At 55.5% G+C, this 15,686-nt stretch overlaps 1 protein-coding gene across 4 annotated transcripts in view; it reads left to right on the top strand.

Moving 5' to 3' along the window:
• Window positions 1-15,686, top strand: part of LOC116951347 (voltage-dependent T-type calcium channel subunit alpha-1I-like) — a 47,929-nt gene that overhangs the window by 21,224 nt on the left and 11,019 nt on the right. For 3 of the 4 annotated variants that reach the window (XM_076073667.1, XM_076073664.1, XM_076073665.1), the window contains exons 13-32: window positions 9-156; window positions 298-498; window positions 835-986; window positions 2,033-2,218; window positions 3,344-3,461; window positions 3,711-3,866; window positions 4,349-4,433; window positions 4,658-4,758; window positions 5,663-6,235; window positions 7,182-7,282; window positions 7,456-7,579; window positions 7,680-7,748; window positions 8,148-8,332; window positions 8,657-8,783; window positions 9,123-9,248; window positions 9,718-9,807; window positions 10,486-10,678; window positions 11,647-11,703; window positions 14,960-15,111; window positions 15,349-15,458. In XM_076073667.1, coding sequence (XP_075929782.1) covers window positions 9-156; window positions 298-498; window positions 835-986; window positions 2,033-2,218; window positions 3,344-3,461; window positions 3,711-3,866; window positions 4,349-4,433; window positions 4,658-4,758; window positions 5,663-6,235; window positions 7,182-7,282; window positions 7,456-7,579; window positions 7,680-7,748; window positions 8,148-8,332; window positions 8,657-8,783; window positions 9,123-9,248; window positions 9,718-9,807; window positions 10,486-10,678; window positions 11,647-11,703; window positions 14,960-15,111; window positions 15,349-15,458 — 3,054 coding nt within the window. The remainder of the gene's footprint in view (window positions 1-8; window positions 157-297; window positions 499-834; window positions 987-2,032; window positions 2,219-3,343; window positions 3,462-3,710; window positions 3,867-4,348; window positions 4,434-4,657; window positions 4,759-5,662; window positions 6,236-7,181; window positions 7,283-7,455; window positions 7,580-7,679; window positions 7,749-8,147; window positions 8,333-8,656; window positions 8,784-9,122; window positions 9,249-9,717; window positions 9,808-10,485; window positions 10,679-11,646; window positions 11,704-14,959; window positions 15,112-15,348; window positions 15,459-15,686) is intronic. The other variant, XM_076073666.1, reaches the window with a different exon arrangement.

The following is a 15,686-nucleotide window of genomic DNA, read 5'->3' as shown; positions in this document are numbered from 1 at the left end:
ACCGTCAGCTGTGATTGCAGTGACAGCGATAGTGGGAGTGACACGGGGTCAGGGCTCGGGGCAGAGGGACCCCCGGACCCCCGAGAATCCCGGGACCTCCGGCGTCCGAGCGGCCATCGGGACCAGGATCGGCCCGAGGAGGGGTCACCTCGCCGGGTGGGTCCCTCTGCCCCTGACCCCTGCCGCCGTCATTGCCTCCTTCAGCAATAGCACCGCTCAGGTCAGCGGCATGAACCCGCAGAGTTACTTCAGTGGCGCCCTAACTAGCCGCCCTCCCACCCTCCCCTCCTCTGCCAGGTGGCCGGGCCCCCCGCGCGAGCGCGCAGGTGGGGGCCCGCAGGGCCTCGCTGGGCGCGTGCGTGGGGAACCGCGGGCCCTCGATGGGCGCGCGTGAGCCGCTGGTTCCGCGCGATCGTGGAGAGCAAGTACTTCACCCGTGGCATCATGGTGGCCATCCTCATCAACAGCCTGAGCATGGGCATCGAATACCACGAGCAGGTGCGCAAACCCCACCACCACCACCTCCTCTCTCTCTGTCTGCTGCCAAGCGCTGTCGAGTAAATCTTGAAGATTCAGATGCTGAAGTATTTGGCTTCAGCAGTGTGTGAATACACTTGACTAATTTGGGGTGTAATTTTTGCGAATTTGTAAAATTTGTACCATGATAGTTTTTTGGTTAATACCGAAGTACTTACCAGGGTGGCTTGCCGGATTTAAATTGTGAAACTTTGCAACAAGTGGCGAGCGCGCTAGAGCTGGGCCATGTTACCGCTCAAATTAATGGCAAGACGAGTGTTTCAGCTCCTCCACTTCCTCCCTCCATCTCCACTGCAGCCCGAGGAGCTTACAAATCTCCTGGAGATCAGCAACATGGTGTTCACCAGCATCTTTGCGCTGGAGATGCTCATCAAGCTGCTGGCGTTCGGGCTGCTGGGCTACATCCGCAACCAGTACAACATCTTTGATGGCATCATCGTCATTATTAGGTGCGTCACCACCACCATCACCACCACCATCAAAACAATCACCACAAAAACCACAACCACCATCCAGTACTGCAACATCACCACGACTGCCATTGAAAACTCTAACACAAAACCATTACGAGCATCACTGGAGAATTCGAAAAAATAAATAAGAAGACGATTGGCCACCTTTCCATATCTGTCCCTCCACATACAAAATGCCATTCTTTTGACACATCCCATCAGCCACATAACCTTTTGGCAGTGCATACTTTTATCAGCCTTTGTGTAATACAAGCAAACTCTGGAACGGTTTCGACATTCAATGTCTGATCAGCAGTCAGGATTTCTTGAACAATGCTAATGAACTGCCAGATGTGTCTAAGCAAGGCCTCTGCCGTACGGAAACTGGATTACAGGGTAGTGGTTGGAGCGTGCCTTTGTGTATTTCAACCACAATCACGCTCTCACGTCAACCATATCACAACCACGCTCATACGTCAAGCACGTGGTAGGCAGCAGCAGCATCACCGCTTGCCCATATATCATGGTCACATTCAGTCGCGGCCCGTAACATTTTAACTAGGTGGGGCTGTTGTGAGTGGTGTTCTAATTAAGAAAAACCTCGTCATGTTATTGCTGCCATCGCCATTGTTGTTGTTTCCTCCTAGAGCGTGTAGGCCGTGACCTGCTGTATCTGCAGAGTGACGTCGTCTCATTATAGCCATGGGCGCCTTTTTCACCGCCCTGAATGTGTCTCTAACGGCGTGGCTACAATGCGAAGTTACTCGCGATGACTGATCGGATATCTCTCAGTCGGACGCCTTCACAGCCGCCCAGAGACCTCCCCGAGGCACAAATCAGACTGTGTTGAAATAATAATTATACATAAAAAACATAACAAAACAATTGATAGAAAAGTATTTTTTATTAGAACAATAATTTCTCAACTCCCGCTGCTTGGTGGGGTGGCGCACCAACGCCCCTAGTAGACGAACCGCGGCTGGCCACAGTGCCTTTGTCCCCGCGTGTCTCATCGTGTCCGCGTGTCCCCCCCCCCACCGCAGCGTGTGCGAGATCGTGGGGCAGTCGGGTGGGGGGCTTTCGGTGCTGCGAACGTTCCGACTGCTGCGCGTGCTCAAGCTGGTGCGCTTCATGCCCGCGCTGCGGCGCCAGCTCGTGGTGCTCATGAGAACCATGGACAACGTCGCCACCTTCTGTATGCTGCTCATGCTCTTTATCTTCATATTCAGGTGTGATGCGTGCAGGGACATCTCTCCATCAGGCCCAGCACCCCTGGGAATCGCGTGACTCTTGTGTGACCACCCATACTCTGAATCCATCCTCTCTCAGCTATATATCGACACCTCTCTATTTAAATCAGCTCAAGCCTCTCATCAATCATGTGACTGGTGTTTTACCACTTCCACTCTGAGCCCCTCCCCTTCCCCCACCGCCTCCTGTGAGAATAGACGCTGCTTCTCGGTGCAGCAGCAATAGCGTCGAGCCCTGATGTAGCCTCCTCCTCCCTCTCCTCCTACATCCTTATTCCCCATTCATTGTCTTCTCTCTTCACTCTCCCACTCCTGTTTTCCCATGCATCTCATCCCTGACTCTGCTCCCATTCCCGCGTGGTGCTGTGTCGCCACGGCTACACAGCTGCCAGTGACAGCCATAATGCTCATGACACCAAGGGTCATGGTCGCTCAACACTTGGCGGCCTGGGAACTCAACGGTGGAGCGGGCGGCTCGGGGGCGGATCCAATGGGGGAGGGGGGGAAGGGGCGTTCTCCCTCCCTCTCCCCCCACCCCTTGAGACTCAGAAATTGATATTTATTGACCAGAGGAAATATCTTATTATAAGCAATGCAGTGGCCTGTATTAAAAGATAAATATTTTGGAGCCCCTCATCCCCGCACACCCATCACGCTCATGTGGAGAGGTCTAGATCCGGCTTTGTAGTGACTCGAAATGTTCAAATCCCGGCCAGGGTTGGGTTGACTCAGCTTATCATCCCTTCCTTTGGCGGTCGATAAAATGAGCACCACTTTGCGGGGAAGTCAACAACAATAATTATCCTATGAATAGACTCGCCTCCACCGTAAGAATGTGGAAATTACACCACTGGCTCAGGAGGGTTGTATACAGGAGATAAGCACCAATGCCTTAATGCTCGTTTGAGTAGAAACCTGAATGCTCACGTAGGGCCCATCAGCCGACCCACTGATGGATGATCACCTGCTAGTGCAGTGCGGGTCATCGGCGTAATTAGACCATACTTCACCGCGCGGGTCCGTGCTGGCTATTGAAGGCGGGCGGGGAGACGCGTTGGAGCATAGTGCAGTACAAATATGTGCGTTGTGTGCGTGGCGTCGCAGCATCCTTGGGATGCATCTCTTCGGCTGCAAGTTCAGCGTGAAGACAGAGAGTGGGGACACGGTCCCCGACCGCAAGAACTTCGACTCGCTCCTTTGGGCCATCGTGACCGTCTTCCAGGTGCGTGCAGGTGGATGGGTGAGTGGGTGAGTGAGTGAGTGAGTGCGTGGGTGAGTGAGTGGATGGGTGAGTCAGTCGGTGAGTGAGTGAATGGGTGGTCCAGTGGGTGGGTGAGTGTATTGTTGTGACCTGCCGTGTGGAGGAGACGATCGGCCTTTGCTGTGGCTCTGGGTGCTCCCTTGTGGCTCTACATGCTCCCGTGTGGAGCTGCGCGTGTCGTTCCTCACCCGCTTGCGGACGGCAGTGCAGATCCTGACGCAGGAGGACTGGAACGTGGTGCTATACCACGGCATGGCCTCCTCCTCACCCTGGGCCGCGCTCTACTTCATCGCGCTCATGACATTCGGAAACTACGTCCTCTTCAACCTCCTCGTGGCCATCCTGGTGGAGGGCTTTCAGGCCGAGGTCTGCCTCACTGTGCATGCGTCTGTCTACACGTCTCTCTGTCTCGGTGTGAGTCTGCCTGTGAGTGTGAGTGGTAGTCTATCCACTGGTCCGTCTTGCCATAGGTCTGCCCGTTTGTCTGTTTGTGTGTCTGTGTGTGTCGGTAGCAATGGAGTAGTGGTGAGTGCACTGCGTTACAAACTTGAAGACCCGAGTAAGATTCCCGCTCACCACCAATAAGTCACGAATATATGAATCGCTCCTGGGCCTTCTCTATGTCGACTCAGCCTAAAATAAGTACCTGGTGTGGTACGTAAACTGGGGAGACAAAGGCGGTGGGGCGTAGTGCTGGTCATCAATCCCCTCGTGTGTCATACCGGCCTTCATAGGTGCTCGCTAACAGCACTTGCCCATACAGCCTGAGTGGGCTACACAGGGGAGGTTTGTGATTGTTTACGTCGTCCCAACGCCTCACGTGGGGTCTCCACTCCCCCCCCCCCCAGGGAGACGCGAGCCGCTCCGACTCGGACGACGACGTGGGCGGCTCGGCGATCGACGAGGAGGGGGACCCAGCCAAAGGGCTCCCAGGTGCTCCACCCCGCACTGCCCCAGGCCCGCGGCGCCCTCTGCCCTCTCCCTACCTGCCCCCTCCCCACCTTCCACTCGATTCCCAAAATAGGGGGCAGCAGAGGGGCAGGGTTGTGGAACAGCGCACGACTCACATCACCTCCACAGACAATTAACGATGATGTTTTTTTTCAAAATGATTATTACAGTGATGATGATGTTGATGATGATGTATCTTCCTGCAGTGTTGGCCTCAAATGGTCACGCGGACCCCAAAGGGGTGGGGGGTCTGGCCCCCACGGACGCCGCCTCCACGCCCTCTCCCGTGGGGGAGCCGTGGCACCATGTGGGTACCACTGCGCCCCCTCCGCTGTTCCAAGCAGAGTTCTCACACGAGAACCGGTTACCGGTATTATTGAAAACCGTTTACCGAATCCGAAAGCCGGGAACCAGGAACATATTTCCCGTACCACTGATTAGCATGGTTGGCTACGTACTGTGTTGGAAGAAGTTGAACATTAAACATATTCCAGCGGAACATTTTACTATTTTTATTTTATCAGGCAAGGCCCATTGAGCTATACAGCTCTTTTTAGAAGCGGCCTAGCCACAAATGGTAGCCCGACGAAGTGGCTTATCACATGGAAATATATAGCAGCCAAATACTCTAAACGCATGATTCTAAATGTGGATGGGAAAAAAAGGACCCAGAGAAAAATCCACGCGACCATGGGGAGAGACGTGCAAACTCCAAATATACAGCAGGCGTCGGGGTCGAAACCACGACCTCCTGCATACCAAACGAGGTATTTAACATCACGAGGTATTTAACAGCGCCCTATGAGTAACGAATGCACCAATTGGCTCACGGTGACGTACAAATCGCACGGTGGCAGGCCTAAATTACTGCGTGGTTAATTTCCCCTTGTGTCTCAAGTTAAGGTTCAAGTCTATTTTGTGGCAAGAGGTAAGAATTCTAGAGACCAGGATGATGCTCATTTTGCAAGCGTTACCTGGGTCACCAAAATGACAAAAGGTAAACAAAATAAAACAGCACAGCACTGAAGCAAAAATAATTCTGAGCAAAAACAACCAAATAAGAATCTGTTAAAATGTGCAACCCTGGAATTGCTTGCTCCATGCCTCTCCCTGGCTCTCCATGCCCCTCTCTGGCACTCTGTAACTTTCTGCGCTCTCCCTAACTCTTCCTACCTCTCCCCCCTGCCTCTCTCCTTCACGGCGGTGAGCAGGTCGTCCTCGACGCTTCCGCGTGCATTGTCGGCGAAGGAATCTCGGGGGGCCCCGGGGTTCTTGTGGGGGCGGCTGTCCTCGTCGCAGGCCCGGGGCCCCGAGCAGCCCGCAGGTCGAGTGGGTCGCGAGGAGGGGCCGGGTCCCCCCGCCGCCAGGGGGAGCGCCGCTCGCTGCTCTCGCCGGACGACGGAGACGACCACGAGTTCATCGACGCGCCAGGAACGGCGAGCGGCAGGGACGAGGGCGCGGGGGCGAAGGAAGGGGCGAGGGAGGGAGCGAGGGAGGGGACGAGGGAGGGGGCGAGGGAGGGGGCGAGGGAGGAGGCACGGCCGCCTCCCTCGCCCCCTCCCCCGCCCACGCTGCTGCTGCCCTTGGCCTCGCCCCCCGCGGTGCCCGGATCGGCGCCCCACGACCTCGCGGCGGTGCGCGTGGCCCTGCACCGGCCCGCACTGCCGCTGCCCCTGCTCATGCCCGTGGCGCTGCACGTGTCTCTGCCCGACTGCAATGGGAAGACACCCCCCTATGGCTCGGCCAAACATGCGCCGCCAGACCCACTGGATGATATTGACGATGTGAGCCTCATCGGAATCTGCAGCAGAATCATCATCAATCTCGTATTCCCCCGAGTGAAACTATATTCTCTGCCACGTCTACCACATGAGTGTGAACTGTGTGTGCCGTGCGTGTTGTGCTGTTTGTGATACCTGGCAAATTACTCCGACCTCCTTGGCGGTTGCCAGTCGGTAACCTCTATGATGTATTGTGCGCAATATCATTGGAGGGAAGGATGATGCTAATTAGCTGTTACCCTCATGGGATGCTAGCAGGCGCTGTGGTGGCCAACGGGGGCTCCGGATGGGTATGCGGCACTGCTAACCCCGCTACATTAAATTAAACTACAAAAAAAGAAAACTTGGGATGGTGAAAACAACGCTTGTGCCGGAGGCCCCGGGGGGATAGGCGTCTATGACGTCTCCTGGCCAAACCCTATTTGGCAGAGCTCAGGGTTCTTCCAGAAACAGCAGGAAACCACTGCGCATGGCCACATGGGGTGTTTGAATACTCACTGTGGATGAGAGGCTGCCATTCTTCTGTCGGGATCTCGACTGGTACCACATAGACCTCCGTGGAATACAGAAGGTCTAGCGGGCCGATTCTGGTTCCAGTCACTACGAAGGGTGGACACTCCTCCACTCGAGGCAGGAAACAACAGGGAGTTTGCTCTTTTGAACAAAATGTGGAGGCGAGGTGTGGGAATCTGTGAGTTCCATGCTACTGTTAGTTTGCCCCATTAACGGGAGGTGAGGAATGGTGATGTGGTTTCCACCTCCACCGACGATGAATATATCCGTAGAAGAACGCAGACAAGGTTAGTGAGTCAGGTGACTTCTATAACCTCCTGTCCTAGATGCTGGCTAAAGTGGCCCCTCAGGATTATGAAAGCGATGATGTGTATGCTGATGGTGTGTATGCTGATGGTGTGTATGCTGATGGTGTGTATGATGTGCGTGTCCTCAGCGCTGGTGGTTTCGGCTGGGCCGCCGCCTCCAGCGCTACCGGCCGCGCTGCTGCGTGGTGCGCGCGGATTGGTCGCTCTACGTGTTCCACCCGCACAATCGGTAGAGGGCTGCACCGCACTCGCACAGACACGCAGACAAAGATCCCCGGGGTACCCTATACATACCCACACACCGACAGTCACACACACACAGCCTGTGGTCGGGAACACACAGACACATTCACACACATCCACCCCCCTGCGCTGCCTCCCCCCACCCCCCGCGGAGTGCAGGTTCCGCTGGGTGTGCCGCAAGATAATCGCGCACAAGGTGTTTGACCACGTGGTGCTGCTATTCATCTTCCTCAACTGCATCACCATCGCGCTGGAGCGGCCCGATATCCCCAGCTACAGCGCCGTGAGCCTCCCACTCCCTTCCTGTTGCCCCCAACCCATGCTCCGAGCCCCCCGGTGTGCGCTCACAATCACCCCCCCCCCCCCGCTGCCGTGGTGCGCAGGAGCGCGTCTTCCTCACTGTCTCCAACTACATCTTCACCGCCGCCTTCGTCACCGAGATGGCTATTAAGGTACGGCGGCATCGCTCCTCAGGGACATGGTTTCCAGAGCTCAGCCCCGGATAGCTATGGCTGAAATGAAGCCTCTCTACAAGCCCGCACGCATGCACACACTCACAAACTTACGCTCAAGCATCCACATAAGTAAATCCGTTACAACTTTGAAAGTGCTGTTTGTTGCTGACTGCTAGACGTTTTGGGGCTTTGGGCTTGTGTTTAATACCTGTGTCAAAACAAAATCGTCCGTCTCATCGAGAGCCTAGTCGGTGAGCCTGCGCCCGCTCGGCACAGCCGCCACGCACAGCAGCAGCGTTAGCTCGGTGATTCCTTGGGGTCACGGCCGGGGTGACCGGAGCCTCTGGCCCGCTACTCCCCTGCCTCCACCCTGGCCCCGCCTGCTCCGGTGCGCAGGTGACAGCGCTGGGCCTGGCGCTGGGGGATGGCGCGTACCTGCGCAGCTCGTGGAACCTGCTGGACGGGCTCCTGGTCCTCGTCTCCGCCGTGGACATTGTCGTGTCCCTCGCCTCGTCCGGAGGCGCGCGCATCCTGGGTATCCTGCGCGTGCTCCGGCTCTTGCGCACCCTGCGGCCCCTGCGGTGAGGGGGAAGCGGTCGGGGGAGGGGGTTAGTGACCCACGTGGTCAGTCACACAATGCCTTAGCAGGCATTGCACCTCCTTCCTGTCCCTCCACATGCAACAACTAAACCACACATCCCTTCAGCCACTCGGCTGGTTTAATACAATAAAGGTTCTGGACCGGCTTCAAAATTCGGTGTCTCATCAGCAAAGTCAGACTGACTGAATCCAATGCTAGTGGCATCACGCTGGAGCCCCTCTGGTCCGGTATGTATGTTGAACTTCTTTCGCATTGTACATAGCCAACCTTGATAATCGGTGCCCCCCCCCCCCACCTCCTCCAGAGTGATCAGCCGCGCGCCGGGCCTGAAGCTCGTGGTGGAGACGCTGATCACGTCATTGAAGCCGATTGGGAACATCGTCCTCATCTGCTGCGCCTTTTTCATCATCTTCGGCATCCTGGGGGTACAGGTGCCGAAAGCCCCCACCTCCACCTTACCCCCAACTTCTCACCCGTCATCGCCACCACCACCTTCCTCTGCTCGCTGAAGAGCAAGAACTAGAGGGAATCTGGCTTGCTCTTCCTCCACACGTCCATGTTGAGGGGACGCGTTGGAAGACTTTACCCCTTCTTCATAGCACGTGGCTTGTACTCTGAGGAAGGGCCATTACTGGTCCTTCCTCGTGGGGCTGCGGCGTTCGTGGCAAGCGAGCGGGTGGGTGGAGCGTTGTGGCATCGTTCATGCGGAGTGCGGTGCAGCGAAAATCGATCGTCACCCCTCGTCCCCCCATGTCCCCTGCACCCCGCAGCTCTTCAAGGGGAAGTTCTATTACTGCGAGGGGACGGACACCCGGAACATCACGAGCCGTGCTGACTGCGCGCGTGCGCACTACCGTTGGGTGCGCCGCAAGTACAACTTTGACAACCTGGGGCAGGTGAGGCCCCCCTCCATCCTCCCGCAGATCCCTCCCCCTTGTTCTCTCTATCTCCTACCTCACTCCCTCATCCCTCTCCATTCTGTCCTCCTCCCTACTCTCGAGCCTTCCCCTGACACCCCCCCCCAAACCTAAGGTTGTCACTTACCCACTCACTCATTAATTCGTCGTCCAAAAATCACTTAGTAACTCACCCACTTGCCCACCCACTCACCCAGCCACAAAGGTTACCGCCGTGTTTGACCAAGAATCGGCGTCTACTGTATTCGAACGGCAAGGATTGATTGGTACCGAGATCTGGTGCTGGTGACTGCGCGGTGGTGCCAAGAGGCTTCGGCCGAATGTCTAGACCCGTGTCCGGGCTCGCTGTGCATGGAAGAGGTGGCGACCCCCCCCCCTCCCCTCAGACCTCGCCCGTGACCTGTGGGATGCGTGCCCGTGGTTGTGTCTGATGTCTCGTGTCCCGCAGGCGCTCATGTCCCTTTTCGTGCTGGCCTCTAAGGATGGCTGGGTGAACATCATGTACGATGGCCTGGATGCCGTGGGTGAGGATTTGCAGGTGAGGAACCCGGAACAAACCCGTGGCTCAGGGCTGGGGGTTCAGTGGTGTTTGTTGTTTGAACTCGGGGAGAGGGCTGGTGGTGACGGGGGACGGAGGGGGGAGATGCCGGTACACGGCCTCCCTCATGCTGCTGCGGATTTGCTTCTATGTAGCGCATCAAGCGCATAAGCGCTTGATGTTTGTTGCGGAGGTCCGCAGTTTGATTTCGGCGGGTCGCCCTGGTAAATACTGCAGGTGTCATTATCATCGCTCATAGAAACCAGTTACAGCATTAAGCACAGTGACATCACTCACACACAACATCGTCACACGCGCACTGTATGCATCATCACACTGGGATGCGTGGCATTAACCCTGCATCGTCTGTTTCACTCACAGTGGACGTTAAAGATCCCGGGACATCATCAGAAGAGGAGTAGGTCATATTTTGCCTCGGTGTAATGCTCCAAATTTGAGAAATTAGACCGCAAATTACTCGCTTGGGAAACGCATTGCAAGCGTCGCCCCTAACTGCGAATAATCCCCTACATGAGCAGTACATCTTGTGGTGTTTTAACATCGGAACTCAGAAGACAGTGCACCTAGCCTGGCGTCGCTACCCTCACTTGTTGTTGTTAAATGGTGTTGCTGCTGCTGGTAGCGAGTTGTACTGCTGGGGGTTGTGCCCGCGTGCAGCCCGTGCGGAACCACAACCCGTGGATGCTGCTCTACTTCATCTCCTTCTTGCTGCTCGTCAGCTTCTTCGTGCTCAACATGTTCGTGGGCGTTGTGGTGGAGAACTTCCACAAGTGCCGGCAGCACCAGGAGGCTGAGGAGACGCGGCTCCGCGAGGAGAAGCGACTCCGCCGGGCAGAGAAACGGAGGCGCAGTAAGAGGGGTGGGGGGGGAGGGTGCATGGGGACTTGGGATAGGGAAGGGGGGGAGGTGGGGGGAGAGCCGGGGCGGAGACATGGGGGAGCTGCGACAGGGTCGGGAGAGGGACTGGGAGACTCGAGGCACGGACGGCGTGCAGGGTGCGGGGCCTGGTTCACGCGAGAGAGGCGTGAGGGCGAGTGAGGAGGCGCTCGGCTCGACTCGGGCTCCGTCGCGGTCCGGCGTGAATGCGCAGCTGGGCCGCGGGTCTCCGCGCGCCCCAATCACCGTCCCCGCGCGGCGCATGGTCGCTCCACCCGCATGGCACCGCTCGCTGCTGAGACCCATCCACATCGCCCCACGCATCCCCACGCTGCCATTCACGACGCACGCTCCGCTCTGCTCTGCACGCGCGTGGGGGTGGGGGCGGTGGTAGCCGCGTGTGAGGGAGAGGGGTAGCGTGGGGGGGCGAATCCCCCGGCCCGGCTCAGTATTGCACCCCACGCCTCGCGTCCTCCGGATGCCGCCGCGTCGCGGGGCCGTGAGCGGCGATAGCCGTGGATTCTCTCTGCGACCTCTATCCTCGCTCGATCACGCCTGGGGGTCGCTGCGGTCACGGCTTGGGGTCGCCGGCCTGGCCGCCCGGGGGCCTGCGTGACCAATCCGGAACCGCACGCCAATCTGAACCCGACCAAGTGCCCTCCTAGTTCAAGCTCTGGCTTCGTGAGTGTGGAACCGATTGATTTCGGTTCCCGCTGCGACCCCACCTCCACGCCCCCTCCTCCCTCGGCCATTCGTCTCTCCGCGCCGCTGCGAGCGCACGGCTTAATTTGGTGGTGGGTGGGTTCATTGGGGGCGCGCCAATGGGAGGCAGCAGCGTGTTGGGGGAGCAGCATGCTTGTACCGCACGCACAGCGGGGAGACGCCGAGAGCGGCGGTGTGCGCGGCGCCTAACCCCTGGCTGCTCTCCGTGTCTGCCTCCAGACGGAAAGGACGCGGGGGGGAGACGCGCTAAGCAGGGCGCTCACAAAAACCCTAAAGGTATCATGCATACCACCACGGGCGCCACTCCACCCCACAGCGATCCCGCGGCCCCCTTCCCCCGGCAAGGGAAGGCCACCCCCCTCCCGACCTCCCTGTACCCCAACCCTTACGCCCCCTCTCCTGGCCTCACGGCGATAGTTCTTCTGGTGTCCATAGGTTCGAGCCTAGTCACGGAGCTATCACGTATGCCAATCTCTTTCGTCTGCTGTGCGACACTGAACAAAGGCCCACAACTTACAATCAGCCAGTAACAAACAGCGCTGTTATCACAATTATAATACGTCCCAGAGTGTGCGTGGGGAGGGGCAGGGGAAGAGACGATGGAAGGAAGGAATTCAAAAGTGCAGCGGTGGGGGGGGGGGGGGGGGGGGGGAGAAGCATGGAGAGAAGTGTTGTAACCTGCAGATGGTGGCCCGAGGCGACGATGGGGGGCTCGGGGGGCCGTGAGAGGAATCGAGTGACTTTCGCTTCATTCTGTCCCTGGGATGACGACGCCTGAGGCCAGCGCCTGTGGGACGCGGAGTGGAATGCGCTCAGGCGGAGCTTAGTGGAATCAGGATGGACCACGTGGGCCCTGTCATGCGGTCATAGCAGGACCAGGAGGACATGGCGGGGTCAATGTGAAGTCAACTCGCGGGTTCTCGCAGCCACTGTGATGATTCATAATTGATTTTTTAGTTAGGCCGTGTAACGATCGGGCCATGTCGGTGTCATGAAGAATGACGTCAGTTATTGTTATCCTGAAAGCCATCTCTTTTATCAACGCTTAGATGGCCCCTTGAGTGTTTATTTTACGCCCTGTCATAATGCAGTGGTAATTCATGTTGCGTGTGACAGCATCCGAGTGCTTAGCATTGTGTTCGATGTAATAGCAGCTCACGATCCCTGAAAGTTGCACCGAAGCTCTGCCTAGTTGTGCGTGAGGTAGAGGCGCTGTCCATGGTGCTGATCCCTCTCAGAGGTTCAGAATCAGAATAATAATATTTATTTATACTGGAGGAATCCGATGAGCTATAAATCTCTTTTTCACAGATATCTAATAGGGGTGCGTAAGAACGTTACAACAACAAACAGTAGAAAATATGATAGTAATGCAAATTACAAAAAAGTAAACAAATCACCCAAACGCATACAAATACAACTAAACCATCCCCATCCTGATTTAAAGCGTTCGTGACTGCAGGGATTCATGTTCTTTGTTATTTCGGTAAAGTCACGTAAAAGGGAAACAATACATTAATAAAAATATAAAACAATAAAATTCAGGTGATGATTGCTTGTGTTGCAGTCGAAACGTCGTGAAAATTGTATTGTTTTATATTTTTATTATTTTATTGTTTCCCTTCTACGTGACTTTACCGAAAAAACCAAGAATATGCATCCCCATCCTACCAGGCAAAGCCCACTGAGGTATTAACTTATTTTTCAGAAGCGATCTGGCCACAAATGATAGGTTGAAGAGCTGTCCATGGTGCTGATCCCTTTGAGAGGTTGAGAAAATGTCCATGGTGCTAATCCTTCTGAGAAATTGAGGCGCTGTCCATGGTGCTGATCTTTCTGAGAGTTAGAGGCATTGTCCATGGTGCTGATCTCTCTGAGAGGTAGAGGCGCTGTCCAGGGTGCTGATCTCTCTGAGAGGTTGAGGCGCTGTCCATGGTGCTGATCTCTTTGAGAGGTTGAGGCACTGTCCATAGTGCTGATCTCTCTGAGAGGTAGAGACGCTGTCCATGGCACTGATTTATCTGAGAAATAAAGGCACAGTTCATGGTGCTGATGTCCGTGAGATATAGAGGCGCTGTCCATGATACTGACCTTTATTATAGATAGAGGTGCTGTCCGTGGTGCTGATCTTATGAAAGTTAATGCAATCTATAAGCAGCAATTTCAAATTATTATTCACACTAACTATGATATTCAAGTTGAGTTCGACTAGGTGAGAAATCAAGAGACCTATAGACTCTCAATAGAATGATGTTGCACGGGTACTATGTGTTGTATTTATTGCGCATTATAATACTTTTGGCTCTTTGGTCATGTGTTTCAGTTTTTTTAAACAGTTTATGAGCACAGGCATGAAGGCCGATAGCGTCAACTGCCAGCGACAAACAGTACCATCCAGGTTGTAATATCGAATATGTAACACTTGGGAACAGAGACAGTGGGAGGGAGCAGTGCCAGAGAAGAACCAGAAAGAGAAGCGAGGTGACCTGGAGTTTGGTGATCAGTGGGTGTGATTTGACTTGCAGTGTGGTGAGTGTGGTGAGTGAGTAGTGTGTTGTCGTTTGAGAGTGTGAGCAAAGTAAATTCTTCGAGCCACGTTTTACGTGGCATGCGGAGCCACTGTGTCGACATATTCCGTTGATTAGCGGTGGTCCATTCTTTCTGGGTAGAGTGAGTATGGAATGAGTGGTAGTGACTGTGGGCGAGTTCAGTCAGGTCCACTCCCATGCAGCCACCCCCCCCGCCCCCTTACCGTGTGAATAATTAAAACGTTGGGTCGACGGGACCTTCGCCGTGGGACGTGTCTCGAATCTCAATGAAACCTGCGGGGCTCGGGCCAATTACGCCAGGGTAAATATAATTTGCTAGGCGATCAGTTTCTATGAAATGTCATCATCGCATCTCATTTATTTTTTATTTGTCATCGTACGTTGGCATTCCCATGGCGACCCTCCTGAGTGTCCCCCTCCGTGAGGTACCTGACCGACGCGTGAACGCAGCGCGGCGTCCGTGGGGAGATGGAAGTGGGGGAGCGTTGGGTCGGAGGGAGCGGCCGGGGGGTGCGAACCCGACTTTGACAGCTCTCGTCTGTCCACCTCGGTGTGCGTCGTACATCGGCGTGTACACGTGCGTGTGGCCGTGTGCATTTGTGTGCGTCTGGATGTCTGCTTATCGCTGTGTGTACATTGTGGCGAGTGTGGGCAGCAGTAGCACAGCGGTTAGCGCAATGTGTGAATCCAGTTACCCAAGTTACGATTCCCGCTCATGGCCAACATCGGTGGTAAATATCTGAACCGGTCCTGGGCCTCCCCTTGGTCGAATCAACCTTAAATTAGTACCTGGTACGGTGTGTAAACATCGCCACGAAGGAGACAAAGGTAGCCAGGCGTGGAACTGGTTACACAACCCCTTCGTGTGCCGTGCTGGCCTTAATAGATGCTACTCACGAACAGCACTTTCCCAACAGTCTGTTAAAGGCTACACGGAGACCTTTGTCTGTGTGCGTGTGTTCCCTGCGTGTGCGCGCGTGCAGAAGCGCAGCAGAAGCCGTACTACGCTGACTACTCTCGCACTCGCATGCTCGTCCACGGCGCGTGCACGTCCAGCTACCTGGACCTCTTCATCACCGTGGTCATCGGCCTCAACGTCGTCACCATGGCCATGGAGCACTACGACCAGCCCAGGGTGTGGCCCACAGTCGTGGTGGGGGGGGGGGGGGAGGCAGTAACGCTCAGGGGGGGACAGACTAAAACGAATGGCAGGATAAAGAATGCCCAGACTAATTATACGTATTAAGCCTACGTGTTAAACAGACTAATTCTATTTCCCATTAACCTATGGCCATTCCTTGTTCACATGTTAGCCTATGGGGTCAGGGCCATGGGAAGAGTGGGGGTGGTGACACTCGCTCGTGTCTCGCAGTCGCTGGAGGAGGCGCTCAAGTACTGCAACTATTTCTTCACAACGGTGTTCGTGCTGGAGGCGGCCTTCAAGCTTGTGGCGTTTGGCATACGAAGATACTTCAAGGACAGGTGCAGGGCCCACTCTCCTCCCTCCCTCACCATGCCTCCTGCCATTCACCACGGACCTCATAATTTCCACCATTTTTCAATATTTAGAGGAATATATTTCAAATTTTAGTGGTAGGATGGTGTAGTGGTAACACTCGTGCTGCCTCACAAAAAGAGCCTGGGATTGATTTCTGACTCGGGTGCTTTTCTGTTTGGAGTTTTGTATGTTCTCCATCTGCTCTGCATGTA

This window comes from Petromyzon marinus, chromosome 43, assembly GCF_048934315.1.
Source record: "Petromyzon marinus isolate PM22_M1 ecotype Great Lakes invasive population chromosome 43, UKy_Petmar_22M1.pri1.0, whole genome shotgun sequence".
Classification (NCBI taxonomy): Eukaryota; Metazoa; Chordata; class Hyperoartia; order Petromyzontiformes; family Petromyzontidae; genus Petromyzon; species Petromyzon marinus.
Note: the sequence above shows the minus strand (reverse complement) of the source record. Positions and strands in the feature narration are given on the sequence as shown.